Source organism: Calidris pugnax, unplaced genomic scaffold (assembly GCF_001431845.1).
Source record: "Calidris pugnax isolate Ruff unplaced genomic scaffold, ASM143184v1 scaffold36, whole genome shotgun sequence".
NCBI classification, from domain to species: domain Eukaryota; kingdom Metazoa; phylum Chordata; class Aves; order Charadriiformes; family Scolopacidae; genus Calidris; species Calidris pugnax.
This window is the reverse complement of record NW_015090825.1, coordinates 846,819-872,826: the sequence shown is the minus strand read 5'-3', so window position 1 is coordinate 872,826 and position 26,008 is coordinate 846,819. Positions and strand designations below refer to the sequence as shown.

The 26,008-nt window shown below is 48.3% G+C and overlaps 1 protein-coding gene across 1 annotated transcript in view; it reads left to right on the top strand.

The window, feature by feature from the left end:
* LOC106886829 (alpha-2-macroglobulin-like protein 1) overlaps positions 1 to 26,008 on the top strand; it is a 48,288-nt gene that overhangs the window by 16,222 nt on the left and 6,058 nt on the right. Inside the window, exons 15-43 of the mRNA XM_014940062.1 lie at positions 4,551 to 4,700; positions 5,124 to 5,240; positions 5,890 to 6,037; positions 6,496 to 6,610; positions 7,834 to 8,059; positions 8,180 to 8,306; positions 8,591 to 8,712; positions 9,200 to 9,254; positions 9,781 to 9,902; positions 10,304 to 10,418; positions 11,190 to 11,299; positions 11,762 to 11,929; positions 12,261 to 12,491; positions 12,898 to 12,961; positions 13,511 to 13,656; positions 14,805 to 14,954; positions 15,378 to 15,494; positions 16,049 to 16,196; positions 16,655 to 16,769; positions 17,993 to 18,218; positions 18,339 to 18,465; positions 18,750 to 18,871; positions 19,359 to 19,413; positions 19,940 to 20,023; positions 20,425 to 20,601; positions 20,784 to 20,865; positions 21,240 to 21,396; positions 21,595 to 21,669; positions 25,670 to 25,832. Of these exons, the coding sequence (XP_014795548.1) occupies positions 4,551 to 4,700; positions 5,124 to 5,240; positions 5,890 to 6,037; positions 6,496 to 6,610; positions 7,834 to 8,059; positions 8,180 to 8,306; positions 8,591 to 8,712; positions 9,200 to 9,254; positions 9,781 to 9,902; positions 10,304 to 10,418; positions 11,190 to 11,299; positions 11,762 to 11,929; positions 12,261 to 12,491; positions 12,898 to 12,961; positions 13,511 to 13,656; positions 14,805 to 14,954; positions 15,378 to 15,494; positions 16,049 to 16,196; positions 16,655 to 16,769; positions 17,993 to 18,218; positions 18,339 to 18,465; positions 18,750 to 18,871; positions 19,359 to 19,413; positions 19,940 to 20,023; positions 20,425 to 20,601; positions 20,784 to 20,865; positions 21,240 to 21,396; positions 21,595 to 21,669; positions 25,670 to 25,832 (3,814 nt within the window). The remainder of the gene's footprint in view (positions 1 to 4,550; positions 4,701 to 5,123; positions 5,241 to 5,889; positions 6,038 to 6,495; positions 6,611 to 7,833; positions 8,060 to 8,179; positions 8,307 to 8,590; positions 8,713 to 9,199; positions 9,255 to 9,780; positions 9,903 to 10,303; positions 10,419 to 11,189; positions 11,300 to 11,761; positions 11,930 to 12,260; positions 12,492 to 12,897; positions 12,962 to 13,510; positions 13,657 to 14,804; positions 14,955 to 15,377; positions 15,495 to 16,048; positions 16,197 to 16,654; positions 16,770 to 17,992; positions 18,219 to 18,338; positions 18,466 to 18,749; positions 18,872 to 19,358; positions 19,414 to 19,939; positions 20,024 to 20,424; positions 20,602 to 20,783; positions 20,866 to 21,239; positions 21,397 to 21,594; positions 21,670 to 25,669; positions 25,833 to 26,008) is intronic.

The window sequence follows — 26,008 nt, the reverse complement described above, 5'->3', positions numbered from 1 at the left end:
GCCTTGCTCAGACCTTGTTTCCTCTCTTTGTGCTTTCAGACAGATGAGATGGGTTGCTTCTTCACAAATGTGAGCCTGTCTTCCTTCAGTCAAGACTTTCGGTACTATCAGGACAGCATAGTTGCAGAGGCCCTGCTGGTGGAGGATGGCACAGGTAACTCTGGAAACGGCAGGTGGCTGGGAAGAGGCATGTGGAGATGCCCTTGCAGGCTAGGAAGGGCTCTGAGCTTTCTGAGGCTGTTGGGGCCTGCCATATAATCTCACAGATACGGAGAATCACAGGATCCTCATGGTTGGAAGGGACCTTTGAGATAATCGAGTCCAACCACAAAAAAAAAAAAAAAGAAAGAAACCCACACAAACAAACCACAGACAGACACAAACCAACGATCTCAGGCACTAGAGCATGCCCTGAAGTGCCACATCTACACATTTCTTAAATACCTCCAGGGATGGGGACTCCACCACCTCCCTGGGCAGGCTGTTCCAGTGCCTGACCACCCTCTCAGTAAAGTAATTCTTCCTAAGATCTAATCTAAACCTCCCCTGCCACAACTTCAGACCATTTCCTCTGCTCCTGTCATTATTCCCTTGGGAGAAGAGACCAACCCCCACCTCTCTACACCCTCCTCTCAGGGAGTTGTAGAGGGCAACGAGGTCCCCCCTCAGCCTTCTCTTCTCCAAACTAAACAGTTCCTGGTGGCATGACACACTCGCTCTGAGCCCCTGCAGTCTCAGATGGTGAGGCTTAGGGACCTCTCAAAGGGCTAAAAGATACCCAGAGCCCTGGGGAGATCATCTCTGGTACGAAATGTGTGTGCAGCTGAACATGTGCATCAGTGGGTCACCCAGCAGGGAGACTGCTGAGGGGTGCTTGGCTTCCTTGCTCCCTCCCTTATGTTTCTGTCTTGCTGCTTTCATTCAGACATACAGGTCAATGCTTCCCACAAATTATTCATCTCCAAGATTGGTGGGATGGCCTTGTTTGATGATGTGAATTCTTACTACCACCCTGGAGAGATGTACAGAGGGAAGGTAATTCCCAGTTACGGTCCTTTGGAGGGGACAGCGTGAGCAATGCTTTCATGGCAGCGGTTACCCGGTGTCTCTTCCGACCTCACCTCCAGCCAGGGGCTTGGGAGGGCATGAATGACTCCCAGAGACAAAACTCTTGAATTGTCAAAAGTGAGAATAGCACCCAAGACTGCCCTTTGCCAAATAAGCCTTGAGTGGCAGCAGCTGTGGGGATCCATATGTGGGGTGCAAACTCAAACACTTGGAATAGCAGCAGCCAGGAGACCTTCTGCTGTGAAGGGGTAGAGAGTGTGGGGGTGAATGGACACGGTAGTGCAAACAATAGCAGAAGGTCATCAGTAGCAGGGTTTATAGTATTGTTAGTGACTGGAAGGGTGACCTTGCTGTCTTCTGTGATTCTGTGAGATTCTGTCTGCTGATTAGAGCCTTCTGCACTTCTCTTGCTCACCATGATGTTCTCAGATTAAAGTCATTGACCTCCAAGGCAAGGCACTGAAGCACAAAGAAGTCATCCTCACATTAAGCTGCGGTGAGCAGCAGTTTAAGCAGAAGTACATCACTGGGGACTCTGGGACAGCTTCATTTAGCCTGAACACGACTGCTTGGAACAGCACCTTGGCCTTGCTGGAAGTAAGTGAGGAAGGATCTGTCTTGTTGGCAGGGGTATGGCATGCACCTCAGAGCTATTTACTGCCCCACAGACATCTCCCCTGTCCCTTCCTGAAGGACAGTAATTCAAACCTGAAACACCTCAGCGTATTCTGGATCTTGGCCCCCTCTGAGAGCTTATTCTCCAGATCCCAGTTGCTTTCCTCGTGAAGTCTCCACACAGAGACCTGTGCTATGGGGTTGCTCAGAGCTGATCTGAGCTTCTGACCAAGCCACAGCTAGGGTGATCTGCAGCTGACTGGCTTAGTTAAGTTAACTGCGAGTTTGTTGGGGTTTTTTTTTGTCTTGCCAGGCAAGTGTCCTGCATCAAGATTTGGATAAAGAGGCTGGGACAGTTGATTTGAGTTACCAGCAAGCCTCTCATCTCATACGTCCATTCTACAGCACCAGCAGGAGTTTTCTCTCTATTGTCCGCGTACCAGGAACGATGCCCTGTGGTGAAGAGCAGGCTGTCCAGGTGGACTTCAGAGTTTACAAGGAGGACCTGGAACATGGGCCCAAGCGTGTCATTTTCTCCTACTTTGTGAGTTTCTGGGGAAGTGCTGCTGGGTGGTGGCTCAAGGCACAAGATCAAGATATCCTAGGGATCAAATATCAGGCTTGTGAAAGATTTGGCTCAGCCCAGGACAGGTAGCTTATCCAGCCATCATGGGGCTGGATCCTGGTTTCAATCCTGGGGCTGCAGTAATGGCAAGAAAGGCTCCTCACAGGTACTGGGCAGGTATTGGCTTTACCTGTCCTCCCCCAAGTCTCTTGATCCCCTGAGCTCTCCCTGCCACCTGAGATTGAGTAAAGCTCATATCCCTCCTCCCCGCCCCCCCAGCCTTTAATCTCCAGTTTTGGGGGTACTTTGATCTGCAGAGTGACCTCAAGGACTACGTGACTGGCATTCCCGCAATCCTTCTTTGCCTTTCTGTATTCTCCCCTAGGTCACAGGGAAAAGAGGGATAGTCCATGCAGGTCAGAAGACTGTTTGGGTTGGGCTGCCAAGAAGTAAGTGCACTCCCCTGTTTCACGCGTAGCAAGCTGTCCCTGCAAGCAGCATGAAGCTACAGCCTTACCCTCTGTCAAAACTCTCGCACTTCAGTTTGCAATCGTGTCTACAAATAATCTTTGAGTAATTAGGATGCCACAGCCTATCATTTTGGCAGGTGTTGACTCACTGTTGTCTACTTCTCCAGCTCTTTTTCTTTTTTTAAACCTAAATTATAGGTGCTTTGGGACAAAGGTCACATCTTCAGGGATGGGGTGGGAGAAGTTTGGGGATGGGAGGCTTTGAAAGATGTCTCTCCACTCTTTGTGGAGCTAAGTCTGAACTCCAAAGAGCTGTTTCATCTCCTTGAGGGAGGAAGAGTCTTTTGTTGGTCTGGAATACCAGATCCAGAGATGTGCTGATTGTTTCAGTGGCCTTCAGAAACCTCCTTTGTCCTGAAAGACTTGAGGAAAGGAATTGAGCACGCACATGCAGACTGGCAAAAGCTGGTCAGAGTCCATTTCCACTACCAAATCTACTTTCTCTTCTTCCCTCTCTCCTCCATCTAGTGATGGAAGGCTTCTTCTCCATCCCTCTTACCTTCAGCTCGATCTATGCCCCTGCTCCAAGACTCGTTGTTTATGTTATCTTCCCTAATGGAAAAATCATTGCCGACTCTGCTGTCTTCAGCGTCTCCACGTGCTTCAGAAATAAGGTAGGTTTTGTGCCTGAGGCCATGACTGAAAGTGTGAGGGTGTGTGTTCCTACTGCAATGGAGGTAGAGACTGAGGAATACGTAACATGTGTAGCCCTGTGTGGCTCATCCTGTGTGGGATGCTGCCACGTGAACTGCAGCGTATGAGTGGTGAAGGGTGCTGTGATGTATGGAGTAAGGTACGTGCTGAGCACTGGGGGGCTGCTGCAATGTTTGGGAAAGGCAGAAAATTGGTGTCTGTCTCCATAGGATCTTGTAGCAACGGCAACCCTATAGGAACACAGCCCAGCACAGGTTGTTAGTAGGATTCCCAGGAGAGCTCAAGGCTGCTCTGCTGCTGCAGCAGGCACTTCAGCTTGTTGGTATGTGGTGTTGGGAATACAGCCGAAAGTGGCTAGTAGAAAACCTGGATTTTAAACATGAAGAGGAACTTCTTCGCTTTGAGGGTGGCAGAGCCCTGGAAGAGGCTGCCCAGGGAGGTGGTGGAGTTTCCTTCTCTGGAGACATGGAAAACTCACCTGGACATGTTCCTGTGCAACCTGCTCTGGGTGGACCTGCTTTGGACAGGGGAGTTGAACTAGATGATCTCCAGAGGTCCCTTCCAACCCCATGTGGTTCTGTGATCCAGAAAGGGCTGAGCTCTTGTGGTCACTGTGACATCCATGGGAATCTGCTTTCTTGGCTGTGTCTTCCACTCCAGCTTCTGAGGACTGGCCTTACCCCTGCTCCACAGCTCTTTATCTGCCGCAGACAGTCAGATTAAAGCAAGAACAGGAAACTGAGACCAACCCCACAAAAAGCCTGGAAATAAGGATTAGGCTTACTTTTTGATCTGGGGCTCCAAAAGGAGCAGAAGGACAGCTCTGTGAGGTGTGTGAAGATGGCTGGCTGGTTTGCTGGCTAGAGATAGCGCTGTGGTCTGACACGGGAATGTCTCCAGCTACGCACAGTGATAGCTCCCCCTCTGGCATCTTTCCTGGTGGAACCTCAATGTGATGTTTTTTTAAATACTTTCTGGGGTTCCTTGGGAGATTCCTCAGGTTTCCATCCAAGGCAAGTCCTTGGAAACTCTCTTCACGTAGGTCCCTTCCCTGTTGAGGAGATGGTGGCCTGTAGCAGAAATGTCACTCACCTATTGCCTGCATTCGTCCTGTTCAGGTGGAGCTGGGCTTCTCAACGCCCAAGACCCTTCCTGATTCAGAGGTTGGTCTCCACCTGCTGGCACCTCCTGGGTCCACGTGTGCTGTCTGGACTGTGGATCAGACCGACCTTTTGCTCAAGCCAGGAGAAGAGCTTAGTGGCTCCTTGGTGAGTGAGCCTGCTCTGAGTTCTTCCCTTCCCTTGTACTGACATGAAGAGGGAGACAGACAGACAGGCCATCCCATCTGTGCAGAAGTTGTCTCCCAAGGAACTCAAAGCACTGCCCAGAGGGATCACCAGTGCTCTCAGAGTAGCTGGGGTAAGGGTTAGGGGGCACGCATTAAGAAAGGGTTTGAACATCACTCAGTGGTGTAATGGTGTGATAGATCAGCTTCTGTTGTTCTGCCTCATGTCCATCTCAGCAGCTTCTGTTGGCTCTATCAGAGGAGAGCCAGGGAAGAGTGATAGTGAGCCTGGGCTTTCTGTCATGCATGGTAGCCAGAAGCAATTCAAACAGGCCTTGGATGTAAGACAGGAAGGGAATGCCAGCTTTTATTTGTGCTGATTTATATTTTTTTGTTGCCTTCCCAGATCTATGGGCTCTTCCCATCTCTTTATAACTCCAGGTATCCTCACCAAGTGTCTGAAGATGATCACTCATGCGGGTTCCCAAATTCTGATGAGCCTGATGTGTTTACAGCATTCCGGGTAAAAAAGGGTTGATTTGGTGGGTTGGGATTATTCGTGAACTGAGGGAAGTGTGGCCCCCCGATTTCAGCAATATCCTAGGGAGACAGTACAGGGAACAGGCCCTTGTAACTCACTTGTTATTTGAGTGAGTTATTTGAAATTGTTGACCAAGCAGAAATTTTTGTGTGGTGACTGGGCTTTGGTTGTGTGATTCAGGATGCCAAGAATGATTGGTTACTTTAATTGGATTTCCCATAGTTTGTTTAATCTCCGTAGCAGGAGCAATGGCGCTCTGCAGGCTGAGAAGGCATAGTACCTAAATGAGGATGTGTTTGAAAAAGCATAAATGTGGCTGACTCTTGGGCAGATGAATTAGCTCAGCAGACCTTGTTTGCCCATTGCTGAAGGTCTGAATAATGTCCTCTTAAAATGAAGCAAGAGAATACTTTGCCAAGCCAGAAGAAAGCCGAGTCCCCGCTGTGTGAGGGGACAAGAAGGCACAGGGTAGAGAGCAGAGAGAAGACAAGCTTCTGGTGCACCAGTTCTTTTTTTCTTTTTTTTTTCCCGAGTCCCCGCTGTGTGAGGGGACAAGAAGGTACAGGGTAGAGAGCAGAGACAAGACAAGCTTCTGATGCACCAGTTCTTTTTTTCTTTTTTTTTCCTACAGGAAATGGGGTTGAAAATTATGTCCAACACTAATATCAGGAAACCCACAGTGTGTCCAACCACTCCATCGACAACTATGCTGCAGGAAACAGCAGTGTTTACTTCCAGGCCCACGTTGATGTTTGCCCAGCCCCATAAAGCATATAACAGTAAGCATTTGCCAACTCTTTCTTCTTCCATGGGATGCTCAGTCTTCCAAGTGAAAGCAGCCCTGGGTTTGAGCTAAGAGGCAGTACTTGCTGTAACTGCAAATGGAGGAGCAAGAGCATTCCCTGGCTCTAAACCTGTTGTGCTCTTGTGAAGCTGCCTGGGGCTCATGGCTTCTGGCTCTGAAATGCTAGTGAGCTGTCTGGATCCCAAAAGTCTTGTCTCTGAGGTGAGGGAATAGCTGCCCTTCCTACTGCCTACAAATGCAAGTAAGGCCCACAGCACCTCAGTTGTTTGAAATGAGGCAGGAGTTTTTAAAATTTGGGATAGCACCTTCTGTTCCAGTGCTGTGCTTCCCAAGAGCTGTCTTGATGACCTGCAGCCTGAGCTGGGCTGGAGCCCCTCTGCTCTAAACCAGGGCCTGAGGACCCTGTGGTGACCGGGTCTTTGTTATTTCCAGCAGAGCATCTCACACCTACCTATCAGCCCACCATGTTTTCATCTCTTTCTTCAGCTGAAGAGAAAGTACACAAGCATCTCCCCCAAACCTGGATATGGGATTTGTATTCTGTGGGGTGAGTAAGCTGAGCAGCATGGGTCTAGTCTGGGTGGCTTAGCATGGCCAGGAATGGCAGCAGATACAACTGGATTTAGATAATAAACTGCTGGGGAAGATGTCTAAGGACATATGTCACCGGGCTCATACCTTTCAGGCCATTTCCCCTCGTGGTTTATGTCTGCATCAAATGCATTTTCCAGTGCTAGATGACTGGACAGAAGTATTGTCCATCCATGGGAGGTGGCTGGCATGGGAAGAGAGCTTGGTTTGCTGCCTGCACTCTGCTTGTGGTAGGCTCTGTGGGCTGGCATTTTCCAAACTCTGCTCACAGGACATATCCTGGCACGCAGGGGAAGCCGATTTCCACAGAATTCCTTCACAGGACTGGGAACTGTGTCCTGTGAGACAGGGTCTGCTGAGAGAGCTTTTGGAGATTTTTCATCTCTGACTTTTAAGAATTTCTTGTCTGGTGTCTGGAGTCTGCTCAGGCCAGATGCTCCCCCCATGCCCAATGTCTGCCCTCTCCCACCTCCACTGTTCTTCCAGCTACATCCATCTCTTTGCTCCCTAGCAGCAGGTACCTCCTGAGTGATTTGTCCACCAGCCTGATCTGTGCAACCAAAAGTCTCTGTGTTGTGTGCATTGCCTTCCTGTACGTGCCTGGCAAAAATGAATGTGTCCAGTTATTGGGAGTCAAATAATGTCATAAGCTTTAGCTAGGGCTGTTTCATAGCAGCCACAGAACAGTCTGCTGCTCTCAGAAGTTGTGATGTGGGCACAAGCCAAGCCCTGTCTTCATGTTGGACTTTAAGCTGTCAGTTGTCTCACAGGAAGGTGAATGGCTGGATCTGTCTCTTCTGCTGAGTTCTACTGATGTTGAGCCCGTCTTGTTGCTCTTCTGGTGTCTGGTTCTCCAGCCCTGGACCAAGAAGAATAAAATTGCTGACATCTGTAGAGCATTTTTAGACATACAAGGGGCAAGTGCTGTCTGAGAAAAGCACTGAGTGTGACTGATGGCATCTTGCAGCCATGTAACCTATTGTCAAAAACGTTCTGTTGATATAAGCATCCTTACTTCTACAAGGACCTACTTGTAACCTTACAAAGGCTATAAGTACAGCAGAGGTTAGGGGTTGGAGTGATGGGGTGCACTGGAGAGAATGGTGCAGACCAGGTCACCTGGTGCTGCGTACAGCAAGATAGAGTTAAATGTGTCTGTTGTTGTCTGCTTCTCCTCAGTCCCAGCGGGAACAAGAGTGTCACTGTCACTGTGCCTAACACCATCACAAAATGGAAAGCAGAGATGTTCTGCACAGGACGTAATGGCTTTGGACTTGCTCCAGCCTCCAGTCTGCTTGTTTTCAAGCCCTTTCTTGTGGAGCTCACCCTGCCATCTTCTGTGGTCCAGGGTGAGACCTTCACCTTGAAGGCCACAGTCTTCAACTACCTGCAGCGATGCATGAAGGTAGGTGAGCTCTGACAGGCTCTGCAAGAAAAGCACGGTATGGGTAGGTAGGAGATGGCTGAAATCTATGACCTGTGATGCTGATCTTGTTACCATCTGCCATCCCTGCTCCCTCTTCAGATCCGTGTGACCCTGGAGGAGATTGCACACTTCCAGCTGAAGCCGTGTGAAGGCTGTGTCTACACCAGCTGCTTATGTGCCAGGGAAGCTAAGACCTTTCAGTGGATTGTCACAGCTGAGCAGCTGGGTGAGAAGGATGGGGGTGGGATGGAATTCGGCAGAGGTGGGACCAAGGTGGGAATGTTTTCTAGGAGCTGACATGGAGTGAGGAGTTGTTTACCCTGTTAACCAGAGAGTACTCATTTGCACTCATCAATAAGGTCAGGATCACTCTCAAGTCTGTGCTAGGAGGTACAGAATCATACAGAGCTCTAATCCAGTTTTTCGTTGTTGACAGGTGACTTCTATTGTATTGATAAGAAGTGCTCCCTGAGAAGATGTTTAACTGACCTAAATATGTGTTATTTTCAGGGCTCACAAACATCACCCTCAGCACAGAGGCTGTGGCCACCGAAGAGCTGTGTGGCAAAGAGACAGTATTCGTTCCAGACCAAGGACAGAAAGACATGATCACCAAACCCCTTCTAGTGCGGGTCAGACGAGCTTTTCTGTTACACAGACATATAAGTGGGCTTTGTGCAATTCCCAGATTTTGTGCAAGTTAATTTTGGGTGTTACCCCTTCCTATTCAAGGTGCGCAATTAGAATCTCAGGGCCTGAGCTGGGTCCAACCTTGAGGGCTGATAGATCTGGGACGTAGAGGGATATCCTCCGCTTCTTACCATGGAAAACTCTAAATACATAAACCCCTTTATGTCCATGCTCCTGAGCTCTCTGATGAATCTTACAACATCAGTTTCACAGACATTCAGAAGTTATGATGTTCTGAAAATGCATGTTGTTTTCTTATCTGAAATGAAAATGATTGGCAATAATTTACATTTTTATGTGATGATGATGTTACTCCAGCTGACTCTCCAGCCTGAACCAGGATTTTGTCCCTATCTATTTCTAATCCACCTGTAATCCTGTTTCTCTCCTGTGTGCTCATTATAATGCTACTTTTATGTGCTTCAACAGCCAGAGGGAGTGTTGGTAGAAAAGGCTCACAGCTCCATCCTGTGTCCCAAAAAAGGTAGAGAGATTGTTCTCCTCTTTCACCCTGCTCATCCACCCCTTCCTGCTTAAGCCCCTCCTGGGTCTTTCCGCTTGTTGAAATATTTTCTCTGTCAACATGACCAAGCTACAGAAGCATATTGTAGTTGTGGTGCCAGCTAGAGCTTCCCCTGGGTAGGGATGTGGGGAGGTCCAATCTTTTGGAGAAACATTGAGAAGACATGCCTGTAACTGAAATCTGAAACGAGATGGGGTAACTTATGTAGAGAAAAGCAGGAGGCTTTGACCACAAAGCGTTTCAAGGACAAGATCCTATCAACCTCTTTAGAAGGAAGGCTGTTAGGATAGCACAGTCATGATGAGGTGGACGGAGGGAGCTGAGAGTGGAATGGGACGAGGTTTTTAAGGAGACCTGCAACCTCTGTGACAGAAAACTGGGTGTTAGCACAGAACAGTCTTGAGCAGTTTCTGGGGATTTTGAAGGCTGTTTTCATCAGATCTCTTTCTTTTTGTCCTCCCCACACACCTTACCCTTCTGCTGTCAGGGAATCCAGCACAGGAGTCTGTATCTCTCATGTTGCCTCCAAACGTGGTTGAAGGTTCAGTCAGAGCCTCCGTCTCGGTCACCGGTAAGGAATTCAGCTATGATAACACCTTTCCAAATGCCGTATCTCTGAGTTTAGCCCTAAGAAAGCCCTAACCCAGAACCCCCCATGCCCTTTCCGAGGTTTCTGAGGCTCCACTGTCTTGTTCTTTCCATGTGTGTGCTGCGTTCCTGGTTCCAGAGAAGTAAAACCCTCAGCAAGGGAGAAGGTGTTCTGTTTACAGGCTTCCCTTGCCAGGATGGGAATGTGTAGAGCCACTATGGAGGGCACAGTGGCACTAATAAGCTTGCGGGACAGAGGTGCCCTCTCACTGCTGTGCTGGGGCTATCTTGCCTGGCACCCAGCTGGAAACTGGTCACAGGTGGGAGGAGGTGAATCCCCAAGCCTTCTGCCCTGGAGGTGGTAAGGGTGCCTATGCTCTGTTGCCTTGCTCAGACCTTGTTTCCTCTCTTTGTGCTTTCAGACAGATGAGATGGGTTGCTTCTTCACAAATGTGAGCCTGTCTTCCTTCAGTCAAGACTTTCGGTACTATCAGGACAGCATAGTTGCAGAGGCCCTGCTGGTGGAGGATGGCACAGGTAACTCTGGAAACGGCAGGTGGCTGGGAAGAGGCATGTGGAGATGCCCTTGCAGGCTAGGAAGGGCTCTGAGCTTTCTGAGGCTGTTGGGGCCTGCCATATAATCTCACAGATACGGAGAATCACAGGATCCTCATGGTTGGAAGGGACCTTTGAGATAATCGAGTCCAACCACAAAAAAAAAAAAAAAGAAAGAAACCCACACAAACAAACCACAGACAGACACAAACCAACGATCTCAGGCACTAGAGCATGCCCTGAAGTGCCACATCTACACATTTCTTAAATACCTCCAGGGATGGGGACTCCACCACCTCCCTGGGCAGGCTGTTCCAGTGCCTGACCACCCTCTCAGTAAAGTAATTCTTCCTAAGATCTAATCTAAACCTCCCCTGCCACAACTTCAGACCATTTCCTCTGCTCCTGTCATTATTCCCTTGGGAGAAGAGACCAACCCCCACCTCTCTACACCCTCCTCTCAGGGAGTTGTAGAGGGCAACGAGGTCCCCCCTCAGCCTTCTCTTCTCCAAACTAAACAGTTCCTGGTGGCATGACACACTCGCTCTGAGCCCCTGCAGTCTCAGATGGTGAGGCTTAGGGACCTCTCAAAGGGCTAAAAGATACCCAGAGCCCTGGGGAGATCATCTCTGGTACGAAATGTGTGTGCAGCTGAACATGTGCATCAGTGGGTCACCCAGCAGGGAGACTGCTGAGGGGTGCTTGGCTTCCTTGCTCCCTCCCTTATGTTTCTGTCTTGCTGCTTTCATTCAGACATACAGGTCAATGCTTCCCACAAATTATTCATCTCCAAGATTGGTGGGATGGCCTTGTTTGATGATGTGAATTCTTACTACCACCCTGGAGAGATGTACAGAGGGAAGGTAATTCCCAGTTACGGTCCTTTGGAGGGGACAGCGTGAGCAATGCTTTCATGGCAGCGGTTACCCGGTGTCTCTTCCGACCTCACCTCCAGCCAGGGGCTTGGGAGGGCATGAATGACTCCCAGAGACAAAACTCTTGAATTGTCAAAAGTGAGAATAGCACCCAAGACTGCCCTTTGCCAAATAAGCCTTGAGTGGCAGCAGCTGTGGGGATCCATATGTGGGGTGCAAACTCAAACACTTGGAATAGCAGCAGCCAGGAGACCTTCTGCTGTGAAGGGGTAGAGAGTGTGGGGGTGAATGGACACGGTAGTGCAAACAATAGCAGAAGGTCATCAGTAGCAGGGTTTATAGTATTGTTAGTGACTGGAAGGGTGACCTTGCTGTCTTCTGTGATTCTGTGAGATTCTGTCTGCTGATTAGAGCCTTCTGCACTTCTCTTGCTCACCATGATGTTCTCAGATTAAAGTCATTGACCTCCAAGGCAAGGCACTGAAGCACAAAGAAGTCATCCTCACATTAAGCTGCGGTGAGCAGCAGTTTAAGCAGAAGTACATCACTGGGGACTCTGGGACAGCTTCATTTAGCCTGAACACGACTGCTTGGAACAGCACCTTGGCCTTGCTGGAAGTAAGTGAGGAAGGATCTGTCTTGTTGGCAGGGGTATGGCATGCACCTCAGAGCTATTTACTGCCCCACAGACATCTCCCCTGTCCCTTCCTGAAGGACAGTAATTCAAACCTGAAACACCTCAGCGTATTCTGGATCTTGGCCCCCTCTGAGAGCTTATTCTCCAGATCCCAGTTGCTTTCCTCGTGAAGTCTCCACACAGAGACCTGTGCTATGGGGTTGCTCAGAGCTGATCTGAGCTTCTGACCAAGCCACAGCTAGGGTGATCTGCAGCTGACTGGCTTAGTTAAGTTAACTGCGAGTTTGTTGGGGTTTTTTTTTGTCTTGCCAGGCAAGTGTCCTGCATCAAGATTTGGATAAAGAGGCTGGGACAGTTGATTTGAGTTACCAGCAAGCCTCTCATCTCATACGTCCATTCTACAGCACCAGCAGGAGTTTTCTCTCTATTGTCCGCGTACCAGGAACGATGCCCTGTGGTGAAGAGCAGGCTGTCCAGGTGGACTTCAGAGTTTACAAGGAGGACCTGGAACATGGGCCCAAGCGTGTCATTTTCTCCTACTTTGTGAGTTTCTGGGGAAGTGCTGCTGGGTGGTGGCTCAAGGCACAAGATCAAGATATCCTAGGGATCAAATATCAGGCTTGTGAAAGATTTGGCTCAGCCCAGGACAGGTAGCTTATCCAGCCATCATGGGGCTGGATCCTGGTTTCAATCCTGGGGCTGCAGTAATGGCAAGAAAGGCTCCTCACAGGTACTGGGCAGGTATTGGCTTTACCTGTCCTCCCCCAAGTCTCTTGATCCCCTGAGCTCTCCCTGCCACCTGAGATTGAGTAAAGCTCATATCCCTCCTCCCCGCCCCCCCAGCCTTTAATCTCCAGTTTTGGGGGTACTTTGATCTGCAGAGTGACCTCAAGGACTACGTGACTGGCATTCCCGCAATCCTTCTTTGCCTTTCTGTATTCTCCCCTAGGTCACAGGGAAAAGAGGGATAGTCCATGCAGGTCAGAAGACTGTTTGGGTTGGGCTGCCAAGAAGTAAGTGCACTCCCCTGTTTCACGCGTAGCAAGCTGTCCCTGCAAGCAGCATGAAGCTACAGCCTTACCCTCTGTCAAAACTCTCGCACTTCAGTTTGCAATCGTGTCTACAAATAATCTTTGAGTAATTAGGATGCCACAGCCTATCATTTTGGCAGGTGTTGACTCACTGTTGTCTACTTCTCCAGCTCTTTTTCTTTTTTTAAACCTAAATTATAGGTGCTTTGGGACAAAGGTCACATCTTCAGGGATGGGGTGGGAGAAGTTTGGGGATGGGAGGCTTTGAAAGATGTCTCTCCACTCTTTGTGGAGCTAAGTCTGAACTCCAAAGAGCTGTTTCATCTCCTTGAGGGAGGAAGAGTCTTTTGTTGGTCTGGAATACCAGATCCAGAGATGTGCTGATTGTTTCAGTGGCCTTCAGAAACCTCCTTTGTCCTGAAAGACTTGAGGAAAGGAATTGAGCACGCACATGCAGACTGGCAAAAGCTGGTCAGAGTCCATTTCCACTACCAAATCTACTTTCTCTTCTTCCCTCTCTCCTCCATCTAGTGATGGAAGGCTTCTTCTCCATCCCTCTTACCTTCAGCTCGATCTATGCCCCTGCTCCAAGACTCGTTGTTTATGTTATCTTCCCTAATGGAAAAATCATTGCCGACTCTGCTGTCTTCAGCGTCTCCACGTGCTTCAGAAATAAGGTAGGTTTTGTGCCTGAGGCCATGACTGAAAGTGTGAGGGTGTGTGTTCCTACTGCAATGGAGGTAGAGACTGAGGAATACGTAACATGTGTAGCCCTGTGTGGCTCATCCTGTGTGGGATGCTGCCACGTGAACTGCAGCGTATGAGTGGTGAAGGGTGCTGTGATGTATGGAGTAAGGTACGTGCTGAGCACTGGGGGGCTGCTGCAATGTTTGGGAAAGGCAGAAAATTGGTGTCTGTCTCCATAGGATCTTGTAGCAACGGCAACCCTATAGGAACACAGGTTGTTAGTGGGATTCCCAGGAGAGCTCAAGGCTGCTCTGCTGCTGCAGCAGGCACTTCAGCTTGTTGGTATGTGGTGTTGGGAATACAGCCGAAAGTGGCTGATAGAAAACCTGGATTTTAAACATGAGGAGGAACTTCTTCGCTTTGAGGGTGGCAGAGCCCTGGAACAGGCTGCCCAGGGAGGTGGTGGAGTTTCCTTCTCTGGAGACATGCAAAACTCACCTGGACATGTTCCTGTGCAACCTGCTCTGGGTGGACCTGCTTTGGACAGGGGAGTTGAACTAGATGATCTCCAGAGGTCCCTTCCAACCCCATGTGGTTCTGTGATCCAGAAAGGGCTGAGCTCTTGTGGTCACTGTGACATCCATGGGAATCTGCTTTCTTGGCTGTGTCTTCCACTCCAGCTTCTGAGGACTGGCCTTACCCCTGCTCCACAGCTCTTTATCTGCCGCAGACAGTCAGATTAAAGCAAGAACAGGAAACTGAGACCAACCCCACAAAAAGCCTGGAAATAAGGATTAGGCTTACTTTTTGATCTGGGGCTCCAAAAGGAGCAGAAGGACAGCTCTGTGAGGTGTGTGAAGATGGCTGGCTGGTTTGCTGGCTAGAGATAGCGCTGTGGTCTGACACGGGAATGTCTCCAGCTACGCACAGTGATAGCTCCCCCTCTGGCATCTTTCCTGGTGGAACCTCAATGTGATGTTTTTTTAAATACTTTCTGGGGTTCCTTGGGAGATTCCTCAGGTTTCCATCCAAGGCAAGTCCTTGGAAACTCTCTTCACGTAGGTCCCTTCCCTGTTGAGGAGATGGTGGCCTGTAGCAGAAATGTCACTCACCTATTGCCTGCATTCGTCCTGTTCAGGTGGAGCTGGGCTTCTCAACGCCCAAGACCCTTCCTGATTCAGAGGTTGGTCTCCACCTGCTGGCACCTCCTGGGTCCACGTGTGCTGTCTGGACTGTGGATCAGACCGACCTTTTGCTCAAGCCAGGAGAAGAGCTTAGTGGCTCCTTGGTGAGTGAGCCTGCTCTGAGTTCTTCCCTTCCCTTGTACTGACATGAAGAGGGAGACAGACAGACAGGCCATCCCATCTGTGCAGAAGTTGTCTCCCAAGGAACTCAAAGCACTGCCCAGAGGGATCACCAGTGCTCTCAGAGTAGCTGGGGTAAGGGTTAGGGGGCACGCATTAAGAAAGGGTTTGAACATCACTCAGTGGTGTAATGGTGTGATAGATCAGCTTCTGTTGTTCTGCCTCATGTCCATCTCAGCAGCTTCTGTTGGCTCTATCAGAGGAGAGCCAGGGAAGAGTGATAGTGAGCCTGGGCTTTCTGTCATGCATGGTAGCCAGAAGCAATTCAAACAGGCCTTGGATGTAAGACAGGAAGGGAATGCCAGCTTTTATTTGTGCTGATTTATATTTTTTTGTTGCCTTCCCAGATCTATGGGCTCTTCCCATCTCTTTATAACTCCAGGTATCCTCACCAAGTGTCTGAAGATGATCACTCATGCGGGTTCCCAAATTCTGATGAGCCTGATGTGTTTACAGCATTCCGGGTAAAAAAGGGTTGATTTGGTGGGTTGGGATTATTCGTGAACTGAGGGAAGTGTGGCCCCCCGATTTCAGCAATATCCTAGGGAGACAGTACAGGGAACAGGCCCTTGTAACTCACTTGTTATTTGAGTGAGTTATTTGAAATTGTTGACCAAGCAGAAATTTTTGTGTGGTGACTGGGCTTTGGTTGTGTGATTCAGGATGCCAAGAATGATTGGTTACTTTAATTGGATTTCCCATAGTTTGTTTAATCTCCGTAGCAGGAGCAATGGCGCTCTGCAGGCTGAGAAGGCATAGTACCTAAATGAGGATGTGTTTGAAAAAGCATAAATGTGGCTGACTCTTGGGCAGATGAATTAGCTCAGCAGACCTTGTTTGCCCATTGCTGAAGGTCTGAATAATGTCCTCTTAAAATGAAGCAAGAGAATACTTTGCCAAGCCAGAAGAAAGCCGAGTCCCCGCTGTGTGAGGGGACAAGAAGGCACAGGGTAGAGAGCAGAGAGAAGACAAGCTTCTGGTGCACCAGTTCTTTTTTTCTTTTTTTTTTCCCCTACAGGAAATGGGGTTGAAAATTATGTCCAACACTAATATCAGGAAACCCACAGTGTGTCCAACCACTCCATCGACAACTATGCTGCAGGAAACAGCAGTGTTTACTTCCAGGCCCACGTTGATGTTTGCCCAGCCCCATAAAGCATATAACAGTAAGCATTTGCCAACTCTTTCTTCTTCCATGGGATGCTCAGTCTTCCAAGTGAAAGCAGCCCTGGGTTCGAGCTAAGAGGCAGTACTTGCTGTAACTGCAAATGGAGGAGCAAGAGCATTCCCTGGCTCTAAACCTCTTGTGCTCTTGTGAAGCTGCCTGGGGCTCATGGCTTCTGGCTCTGAAATGCTAGTGAGCTGTCTGGATCCCAAAAGTCTTGTCTCTGAGGTGAGGGAATAGCTGCCCTTCCTACTGCCTACAAATGCAAGTAAGGCCCACAGCACCTCAGTTGTTTGAAATGAGGCAGGAGTTTTTAAAATTTGGGATAGCACCTTCTGTTCCAGTGCCATGCTTCCCAAGAGCTGACTTGATGACCTGCAGCCAGAGCTGGGCTGGAGCCCCTCTGCTCTAAACCAGGGCCTGAGGACCCTGTGGTGACCGGGTCTTTGTTATTTCCAGCAGAGCATCTCACACCTACCTATCAGCCCACCATGTTTTCATCTCTTTCTTCAGCTGAAGAGAAAGTACACAAGCATCTCCCCCAAACCTGGATATGGGATTTGTATTCTGTGGGGTGAGTAAGCTGAGCAGCATGGGTCTAGTCTGGGTGGCTTAGCATGGCCAGGAATGGCAGCAGATACAACTGGATTTAGATAATAAACTGCTGGGGAAGATGTCTAAGGACATATGTCATGGGGCTCATACCTGCCAGGCCATTTCCCCTCACGGCTTATGTCTGCATCGAATGCATTTTCCAGTGCTAGATGACTGGACAGAAGTATTGTCCATCCATGGGAGGTGGCTGGCATGGGAAGAGAGCTTGGTTTGCTGCCTGCACTCTGCTTGTGGTAGGCTCTGTGGGCTGGCATTTTCCAAACTCTGCTCACAGAACGTATCCTGGCATGCAGGGGAAGCCAATTTCCACAGAATTCCTTCACAGAACTGGGAACTGTGTCCTGTGAGACAGGGTCTGCTGAGGGAGCTTTTGGAGATTTTTCATCTCTGACTTTTAAGAATTTCTTGTCTGGTGTCTGGAGTCTGCTCAGGCCAGATGCTCCCCCCATGCCCAATGTCTGCCCTCTCCCACCTCCACTGTTCTTCCAGCTACATCCATCTCTTTGCTCCCTAGCAGCAGGTATCTCCTGAGTGATTTGTCCACCAGCCTGATCTGTGCAACCAAAAGTCTCTGTGTTGTGTGCGTTGCCTTCCTGTACGTGCCTGGCAAAAATGAATGTGTCCAGTTATTGGGAGTCAAATAATGTCATAAGCTTTAGCTAGGGCTGTTTCATAGCAGCCACAGAACAGTCTGCTGCTCTCAGAAGTTGTGATGTGGGCACAAGCCAAGCCCTGTCTTCATGTTGGACTTTAAGCTGTCAGTTGTCTCACAGGAAGGTGAATGGCTGGATCTGTCTCTTCTGCTGAGTTCTACTGATGTTGAGCCCGTCTTGTTGCTCTTCTGGTGTCTGGTTCTCCAGCCCTGGACCAAGAAGAATAAAACTGCTGACATCTGTAGAGCATTTTTAGACATACAAGGGGCAAGTGCTGTCTGAGAAAAGCACTGAGTGTGACTGATGGCATCTTGCAGCCATGTAACCTATTGTCAAAAACGTTCTGTTGATATAAGCATCCTTACTTCTACAAGGACCTACTTGTAACCTTACAAAGGCTATAAGTACAGCAGAGGTTAGGGGTTGGAGTGATGGGGTGCACTGGAGAGAATGGTGCAGACCAGGTCACCTGGTGCTGCGTACAGCAAGATAGAGTTAAATGTGTCTGTTGTTGTCTGCTTCTCCTCAGTCCCAGCGGGAACAAGAGTGTCACTGTCACTGTGCCTAACACCATCACAAAATGGAAAGCAGAGATGTTCTGCACAGGACGTAATGGCTTTGGACTTGCTCCAGCCTCCAGTCTGCTTGTTTTCAAGCCCTTTCTTGTGGAGCTCACCCTGCCATCTTCTGTGGTCCAGGGTGAGACCTTCACCTTGAAGGCCACAGTCTTCAACTACCTGCAGCGATGCATGAAGGTAGGTGAGCTCTGACAGGCTCTGCAAGAAAAGCACGGTATGGGTAGGTAGGAGATGGCTGAAATCTATGACCTGTGATGCTGATCTTGTTACCATCTGCCATCCCTGCTCCCTCTTCAGATCCGTGTGACCCTGGAGGAGATTGCACACTTCCAGCTGAAGCCGTGTGAAGGCTGTGTCTACACCAGCTGCTTATGTGCCAGGGAAGCTAAGACCTTTCAGTGGATTGTCACAGCTGAGCAGCTGGGTGAGAAGGATGGGGGTGGGATGGAATTGGGCAGAGGTGGGACCAAGGTGGGAATGTTTTCTAGGAGCTGACATGGAGTGAGGAGTTGTTTACCCTGTTAACCAGAGAGTACTCATTTGCACTCATCAATAAGGTCAGGATCACTCTCAAGTCTGTGCTAGGAGGTACAGAATCATACAGAGCTCTAATCCAGTTTTTCGTTGTTGACAGGTGACTTCTATTGTATTGATAAGAAGTGCTCCCTGAGAAGATGTTTAACTGACCTAAATATGTGTTATTTTCAGGGCTCACAAACATCACCCTCAGCACAGAGGCTGTGGCCACTGAAGAGCTGTGTGGCAAAGAGACAGTATTCGTTCCAGACCAAGGACAGAAAGACACGATCACCAAACCCCTTCTAGTCCGGGTCAGACGAGCTTTTCTGTTACGCAGACATATAAGTGGGCTTTGTGCAATTCCCAGATTTTGTGCAAGTTAATTTTGGGTGTTACCCCTTCCTATTCAAGGTGCGCAATTAGAATCTCAGGGCCTGAGCTGGGTCCAACCTTGAGGGCTGATAGATCTGGGACGTAGAGGGATATCCTCCGCTTCTTACCATGGAAAACTCTAAATACATAAACCCCTTTATGTCCATGCTCCTGAGCTCTCTGATGAATCTTACAACATCAGTTTCACAGACATTCAGAAGTTATGATGTTCTGAAAATGCATGTTGTTTTCTTATCTGAAATGAAAATGATTGGCAATAATTTACATTTTTATGTGATGATGATGTTACTCCAGCTGACTCTCCAGCCTGAACCAGGATTTTGTCCCTATCTATTTCTAATCCACCTGTAATCCTGTTTCTCTCCTGTGTGCTCATTATAATGCTACTTTTATGTGCTTCAACAGCCAGAGGGAGTGTTGGTAGAAAAGGCTCACAGCTCCATCCTGTGTCCCAAAAAAGGTAGAGAGATTGTTCTCCTCTTTCACCCTGCTCATCCACCCCTTCCTGCTTAAGCCCCTCCTGGGTCTTTCCGCTTGTTGAAATATTTTCTCTGTCAACATGACCAAGCTACAGAAGCATATTGTAGTTGTGGTGCCAGCTAGAGCTTCCCCTGGGTAGGGATGTGGGGAGGTCCAATCTTTTGGAGAAACATTGAGAAGACATGCCTGTAACTGAAATCTGAAACGAGATGGGGTAACTTATGTAGAGAAAAGCAGGAGGCTTTGACCACAAAGCGTTTCAAGGACAAGATCCTATCAACCTCTTTAGAAGGAAGGCTGTTAGGATAGCACAGTCATGATGAGGTGGACGGAGGGAGCTGAGAGTGGAATGGGACGAGGTTTTTAAGGAGACCTGCAACCTCTGTGACAGAAAACTGGGTGTTAGCACAGAACAGTCTTGAGCAGTTTCTGGGGATTTTGAAGGCTGTTTTCATCAGATCTCTTTCTTTTTGTCCTCCCCACACACCTTACCCTTCTGCTGTCAGGGAATCCAGCACAGGAGTCTGTATCTCTCATGTTGCCTCCAAACGTGGTTGAAGGTTCAGTCAGAGCCTCCGTCTCGGTCACCGGTAAGGAATTCAGCTATGATAACACCTTTCCAAATGCCGTATCTCTGAGTTTAGCCCTAAGAAAGCCCTAACCCAGAACCCCCCATGCCCTTTCCGAGGTTTCTGAGGCTCCACTGTCTTGTTCTTTCCATGTGTGTGCTGCGTTCCTGGTTCCAGAGAAGTAAAACCCTCAGCAAGGGAGGTGTTCTGTTTACAGGCTTCCCTTGCCAGGATGGGAATGTGTAGAGCCACTATGGAGGGCACAGTGGCACTAATAAGCTTGCGGGACAGAGGTGCCCTCTCACTGCTGTGCTGGGGCTATCTTGCCTGGCACCCAGCTGGAAACTGGTCACAGGTGGGAGGAGGTGAATCCCCAAGCCTTCTGCCCTGGAGGTGGTAAGGGTGCCTATGCTCTGTTCCAGGTGACCTCATGGGGACGGCGCTGCAGAACCTGGACCACCTGGTGCAGATGCCCCACGGCTGTGGGGAGCAGAACATGGTGCTGTTTGCCCCCATTGTCTATGTGCTGCAGTACCTGGAGAAGACGAGGCAGCTGACCCCCGAAATCAAGGAGAGGGCATCAGGATTCCTGCGCAAGGGCAAGTACAGCAGGCCCACCTTGCTCCTCTGCCTTCCCCTCTGCTCAACCTGTCAATGGTTGCCTCCTCCTCCTCCCTCCAGAGCACTCGACCACTTATGGTGTTAACACCACCCCATTCCCTGTCCAGTGATTTCATTGCAAGTACCATTCTGAGCACTAATGTCCTGTCCTGCTTCCCAGGGTATCAGATACAGCTGCAGTATCAACACCCTGATGGTTCCTACAGTGAATTTGGTACCAAGGATGAATACGGTAATACTTGGTAAGCCTGGACTCTTTCCCTGCTGTCTGCCTGATATCTAACAGTTTAGAGGTAGGCAGCTTTCTGCTTCCAACACCGAATCCTTTCTTTCCTATTGGACCAAAAGTGTTCCAGATGTTTTGAAGGCTAGGGCACCCCAGGGGTATGCAGCTATCCTTCGGATGAACTGTCCTTGGATTAGCAAACAAGGAATAGCAGAACAATAGCCAAGGAGAGTTTTCAAACTAGTTTCAAACTCCCACTTTTTCTCTTTTTCCTTAGCTTCTACTTAGATATTTTTATTTTCACCCATTCTCCCCTTTCTGTCATTCACTCCATCTCTTTATGCTTCTCTCTTCCCTCTCATTTCTTTTTTCTCTTCTCTTCCCAACCAGGCTGACTGCATTTGTGGTTAAATGCTTTGTCCAAGCCAAGCCATACATTTTCCTGGACAACAGGACGATCCAAGCTGCTCTCACCTGGCTGGAGTTCCACCAGCTTCCCAACGGTTGCTTCAGAAACGTGGGCCAACTTTTCCACACAGCCATGAAGGTAGGAGCCAGAACACCTTGAAGAACAACTCAAAGCAGTTCTTGCCAAGTCTATTGGTAATTCTTTTAGTTCATTTTCCTGTGTTGTTCTGCTTTCTTGTGTGGGAGCAAGACAGAGACAGGTGGGACCTTTACTGAAATGCTTCAGCTCTTTGTGTATTAACTTTCCCAGCTTTTTGGATGTTTATACTTTTTGTAGGGAGGTGTGGATGGGGAAGTCCCCTTGGCTGCCTACATCACTGCTGCATACTTGGAGGCAGGAGAGACACCAGAGGTAACTATTTGGATTCTTTGTCGTGATCTTCCCTTAAGATCTGAATTTTGAAGACCTTAGTGGTGTCACTGGGGCAGGCAACAAAGCATCTTGGAGAAACTTGTGAACAAAGTAATAGGCTGGGGGAGGAAGAACTTATCACTTCTCAGGAAAAAGTCTCACCTACCCCTTGAGGAGGACATCACTGACAGGGGAGAAGATGAGGTTAGACTACATGTTATGAAGCAGGGCAGTTGGAATTGCACACCTAAGTAATAACAAAGAACTTATCACTTCTCAGGAAAAAGTCTCAACTACCCCTTGAGGAGGACATCACTGGCAGGGGAGAAGGTGAGGTTAGACTACAGGGAGCCATTGGAGCTCACGGATATATATCATGCCTATTTCCCAGGCTTTGGCTGCTCAGTCCTGCTCCTTGTTCCTCTCCCACCCCCTTTCGCCCTTTGTACTATGCATAGCTGAGAGGTAGTGCTGATTAGTTAGGGAGAAGAAGTTGGTGTATCTACTCCCGCAGTCAAGTAAATAGCCATAATGACATTTGTAATGTGCTTTAGCTTCCCAGAGAGTGGAAGTTTGAGAAAGGAGTGCTGTAGGGAGAATCTATTATAAATATATATGTATGGTATATATATTATAAATTAGTGCTAACTAATTACTCGGTGGTGCTGGCAGTTAAAAAAATATGGTCACCTTGATGGAGAAATGCTATTGCTATAGACTTTGAGAAGCAAAATTCTCTGGAAATAAGAAAAGTAAGTGAAAGAACAGTACTTTTCATTGCAACTGAAAGCAATGGGCTTAGGGAAAAAAGTGAGACAAATGGAAATTAACCTTCTTTCTGGCAACAGATATCATTTAGGTGACCCTTTTTCACTGTAAGGACAACTAAGTATTGGAACAGGTTGCCTAGAGAGGTTTAGTTGTCTCCATCACTGGACATTTTCAAGACCTGACTGGATAAAACCCTGAGCAACCTAGTCTGATCTCATAGCTAACCCTGCTTGGAACAGGGGGTTGGGTTAGAGACCTTCTGAGGTCCATCACAATCTGAGATATTCTATAATTTAGTAATTCTGTGAACTGTCTGAGTTTTGGCTGACTTTTGTTGAGGAGGCTTTTCATGAAACTGGATGAAAAATGTTTGACGAACTGTGCTCTGCAGCAGAAGGAAACAAAAGGACAAGCACCTTTGTCCTAGTAGAAAATTAGCTAAGAATTTATTGTAGGTCTTAAGAATCAGTTTTGTCTTTTGGGAAGGAAAGCAAAGAGTTTCTGAGAAGAGACCAGACTGTGCTCCAAATCCATAAGTAAAATCCTGAAAGGATTTTTCTCTTCATCAAAGCAATTTGCACAATGAGCTGGAGGAAACCACTCTGTCTGGAATGAATTCACAGAGGGTGACTTAGTGCTCTGACAGCGATGAGAAAATGCTCCAGAGAAGATGACAACAGTGTTATTAGCTCAGAGAGGCTTGTCCGTGGAGTGAGGAATGCTTTGTTGCATCAGAAGATTTGTTGATGTGAAAGTGACTAGACGGTTATTCAACTGGACACACATGCATAAATAAACAATTGTTTTTAGATAAAATAGTCATGACAATGAAAGACGCTCGTAAGTAACATCAAATAGGTAAAAATACAAGTCCCACAGTAGTTAGCCTAACTGCAGTGAAGGAATTTGCTGAGTAAGTCTGTTGGCAGATGAAGTGGGAAGCACAAAGCGTGTCACAGCACCCAGAAGAGTATCCTTGAGTGGATTATAAATGATTTTACAAAGAATACACAATGACTGGAGGCCAAAATCCTGGGAAGGAGTTTGAGGACGTCCTGCAAGGGCTAATGCACTCATGGTGTTCAGAACAGATCCTCCTTTCCCTTACAAGCATACCTAAAAGGCTCATGAAAGTCATCAGGGGATAAAATGCAGGGAAAAGGCTGGAGATACTTTACAGCGTTCTGAATGAACTCCTATTAAAGCATGGTTTGTATGACAAAAAAAGGTCTAGGCAGAGATGAACAGTCCTCTACCCCAACTCTGTGTTGGAAATTGATCTCTTGAAACAAAAGAGATTGTTAATGTTGTCAGCAGAAACAAACGGCGTGTTGTGAGGAGCAGTTTCTTAGCTGGCTTGTGACTGCTCCCAGGGAAGCTAAAATCTTCTGTACTGAGGACGGCTATTGTCAACAGTGGGATGAGCACACTAAGTGTGATAACACTTCCAGTCGAGTGGCACTCTCAGTTCTTGTGCTGGTTTCACCAGAAGACACCAGAGCCAGATGGGTTATAGTACGTGTCAGACTGTCCCTGGACAAGGTACTAAGATGTATGATAACAGTCACACGTCACGGGTAGTAGTACATCAAGTGTTTTCACTTGAAGTTTGGTAGTTGTACAAGCACAATGGAGATGTTATCTCCATTTTAACTGTCTGGGAGAGTGAGAGATGTAAGAAGGAAAAAGAATAATAAAGGGGCCTCTGAACAAATTGACAAATGTGATGTAATTTGTACTTATGTCTATTCAGTTACAGAATACAAGAGGTTACTGTGCTGCTTGCAGTTATATTTAAGGGCAAATAGAAAAGTAGGACTTCTGAAATGATGGAAGCTTAGCTTACTGCTTCTGCTGGGCTTTAACAAGAGATCAACCAAAAAGCATCATCTAGATCCTTGGAACTTTTGGTCCTCCATGAGTAGATGCTATGAGCATTCCTATAAATTGGTGGCTGCATCTGGCAATGCTACTCCACCATCTAAAGAGCACAAGATGACACAGATGTTACCTTTTCTCTTTCGTAGAAGGGAAAGAGGTGAGGAGCATGTTGCACGTCAGAATAAATTTTAAATGTAGCCCTTGTGGGATCCTTGCTTTAACTTAACCAGGATGCCACTAGAAGAGGGGAAGCCACATAGTGCTGTAGATGCACCCATATGGGACAGGCAACCACTGTGAGCCTGTGGCTCATGTTTGGAATAGCATAGCTGAATGCTGGAATACAGTGCTGCTGAGACCAGTGGGTTTGCCGTCCCCTGCCAACAGCAGTGCTGGTCTTCCAGGGGAGACTGGAAATCCCCGTGACCTTGTAAGGCACCGTAGAGGTGAATTGAACACAGCAGTCTTGGTCAGCAGGCTGAGCGTAAGCATTTGCAGTTGTGTATTGCTGCTCTCATTGTGTTTGGACTTGGAAAATACGACATGGGGTGTTATTTCCCCCCGTACTCGGCACTGGTGAGGCCTCACCTCGAGTACTGTGTCCAGTTTTGGGCCTCTTACCACATAAAAGACATTGAGGTGCTGGAGCGGGTCCAGAGAAGGGCAATGTAGCTGGTGAGGGGTCTGGAGAGTAAGTCTTAGGAGGAGAGGCTGAGGGAGCTGGGGGTGTTCAGTCTGGAGAAGAGGAGGCTGAGGGGAGACCTTATCATGCTCTATAACTCCCTGAAGGGGGGGTGTAGAGAGGCGGGAGTTGGTCTTGTCTCCCAAGTCACAGGAGACAGGACAAGGGGAAATGGTCTCAAGTTGCGCCAGGGGAGGTTCAGGTTGGATATTAGGAAAAATTTCTTCATGGAAAGGGTTATCCAGCATTGGAATGGGCTGCCCAGGGAGGTGATTGAGGCACCATCCCTGGAGGTGTTCAAAAGACGGGTTGACATGGTCCTCAAGAATATGGTTTAGTGATTTTTTTTTCTTTCTTTTTTTTTTTTTTTAATTGCTTATTTCTTATTTATTTTTTGTCAGTTAGGTTGATGGTTGGACTAGATGATCTTTAAGGTCCCATCCAACCTAGACGAGTCTATGATTCTATGATTCTATTCCAGCAGTAAAGGTGTTCATTTCACTGAGAAAGCACAGCTGAAGCCTGCACAGAGACACCCGGGTGACTGTACGGGATGCTTTCTGTGCTGGCATATGCTGATGCATCCTTCTGCTTGTCTACCTCGGTGTTTGCCTGCTTCAACGTGTGCTTGTGTGCGACCAACATCTGTGCCACTCTTCCCTGCAGAGCACAGTGGTGCGCAAGGCTCTGGGCTGCATCGCTCCTTCCCTTCCCAAAGCTACCAGCACTTACACCCAGGCCCTGCTGGCCTACACCTTTGCCCTGGCTAAGGACTCTCAACGTGCACAAGAGCTCCTTGATACGCTTGATGGAAAGGCGATCAGAACAGGTACGGGAGTCTCAGTGCCAGGTGAACACCAGAGACGGGGCAAGCAACCTTTCTGAGCCCTTGGCTACGTGCAGCCTGGAAGGACTGTGGTCCTTACCCTTCAGGTCTTAAGTTGTGTCCAAAGAGACTTTTTTAGACAGCAAATCTATGAACGCAAAGTATGGGCTTTGTATGGT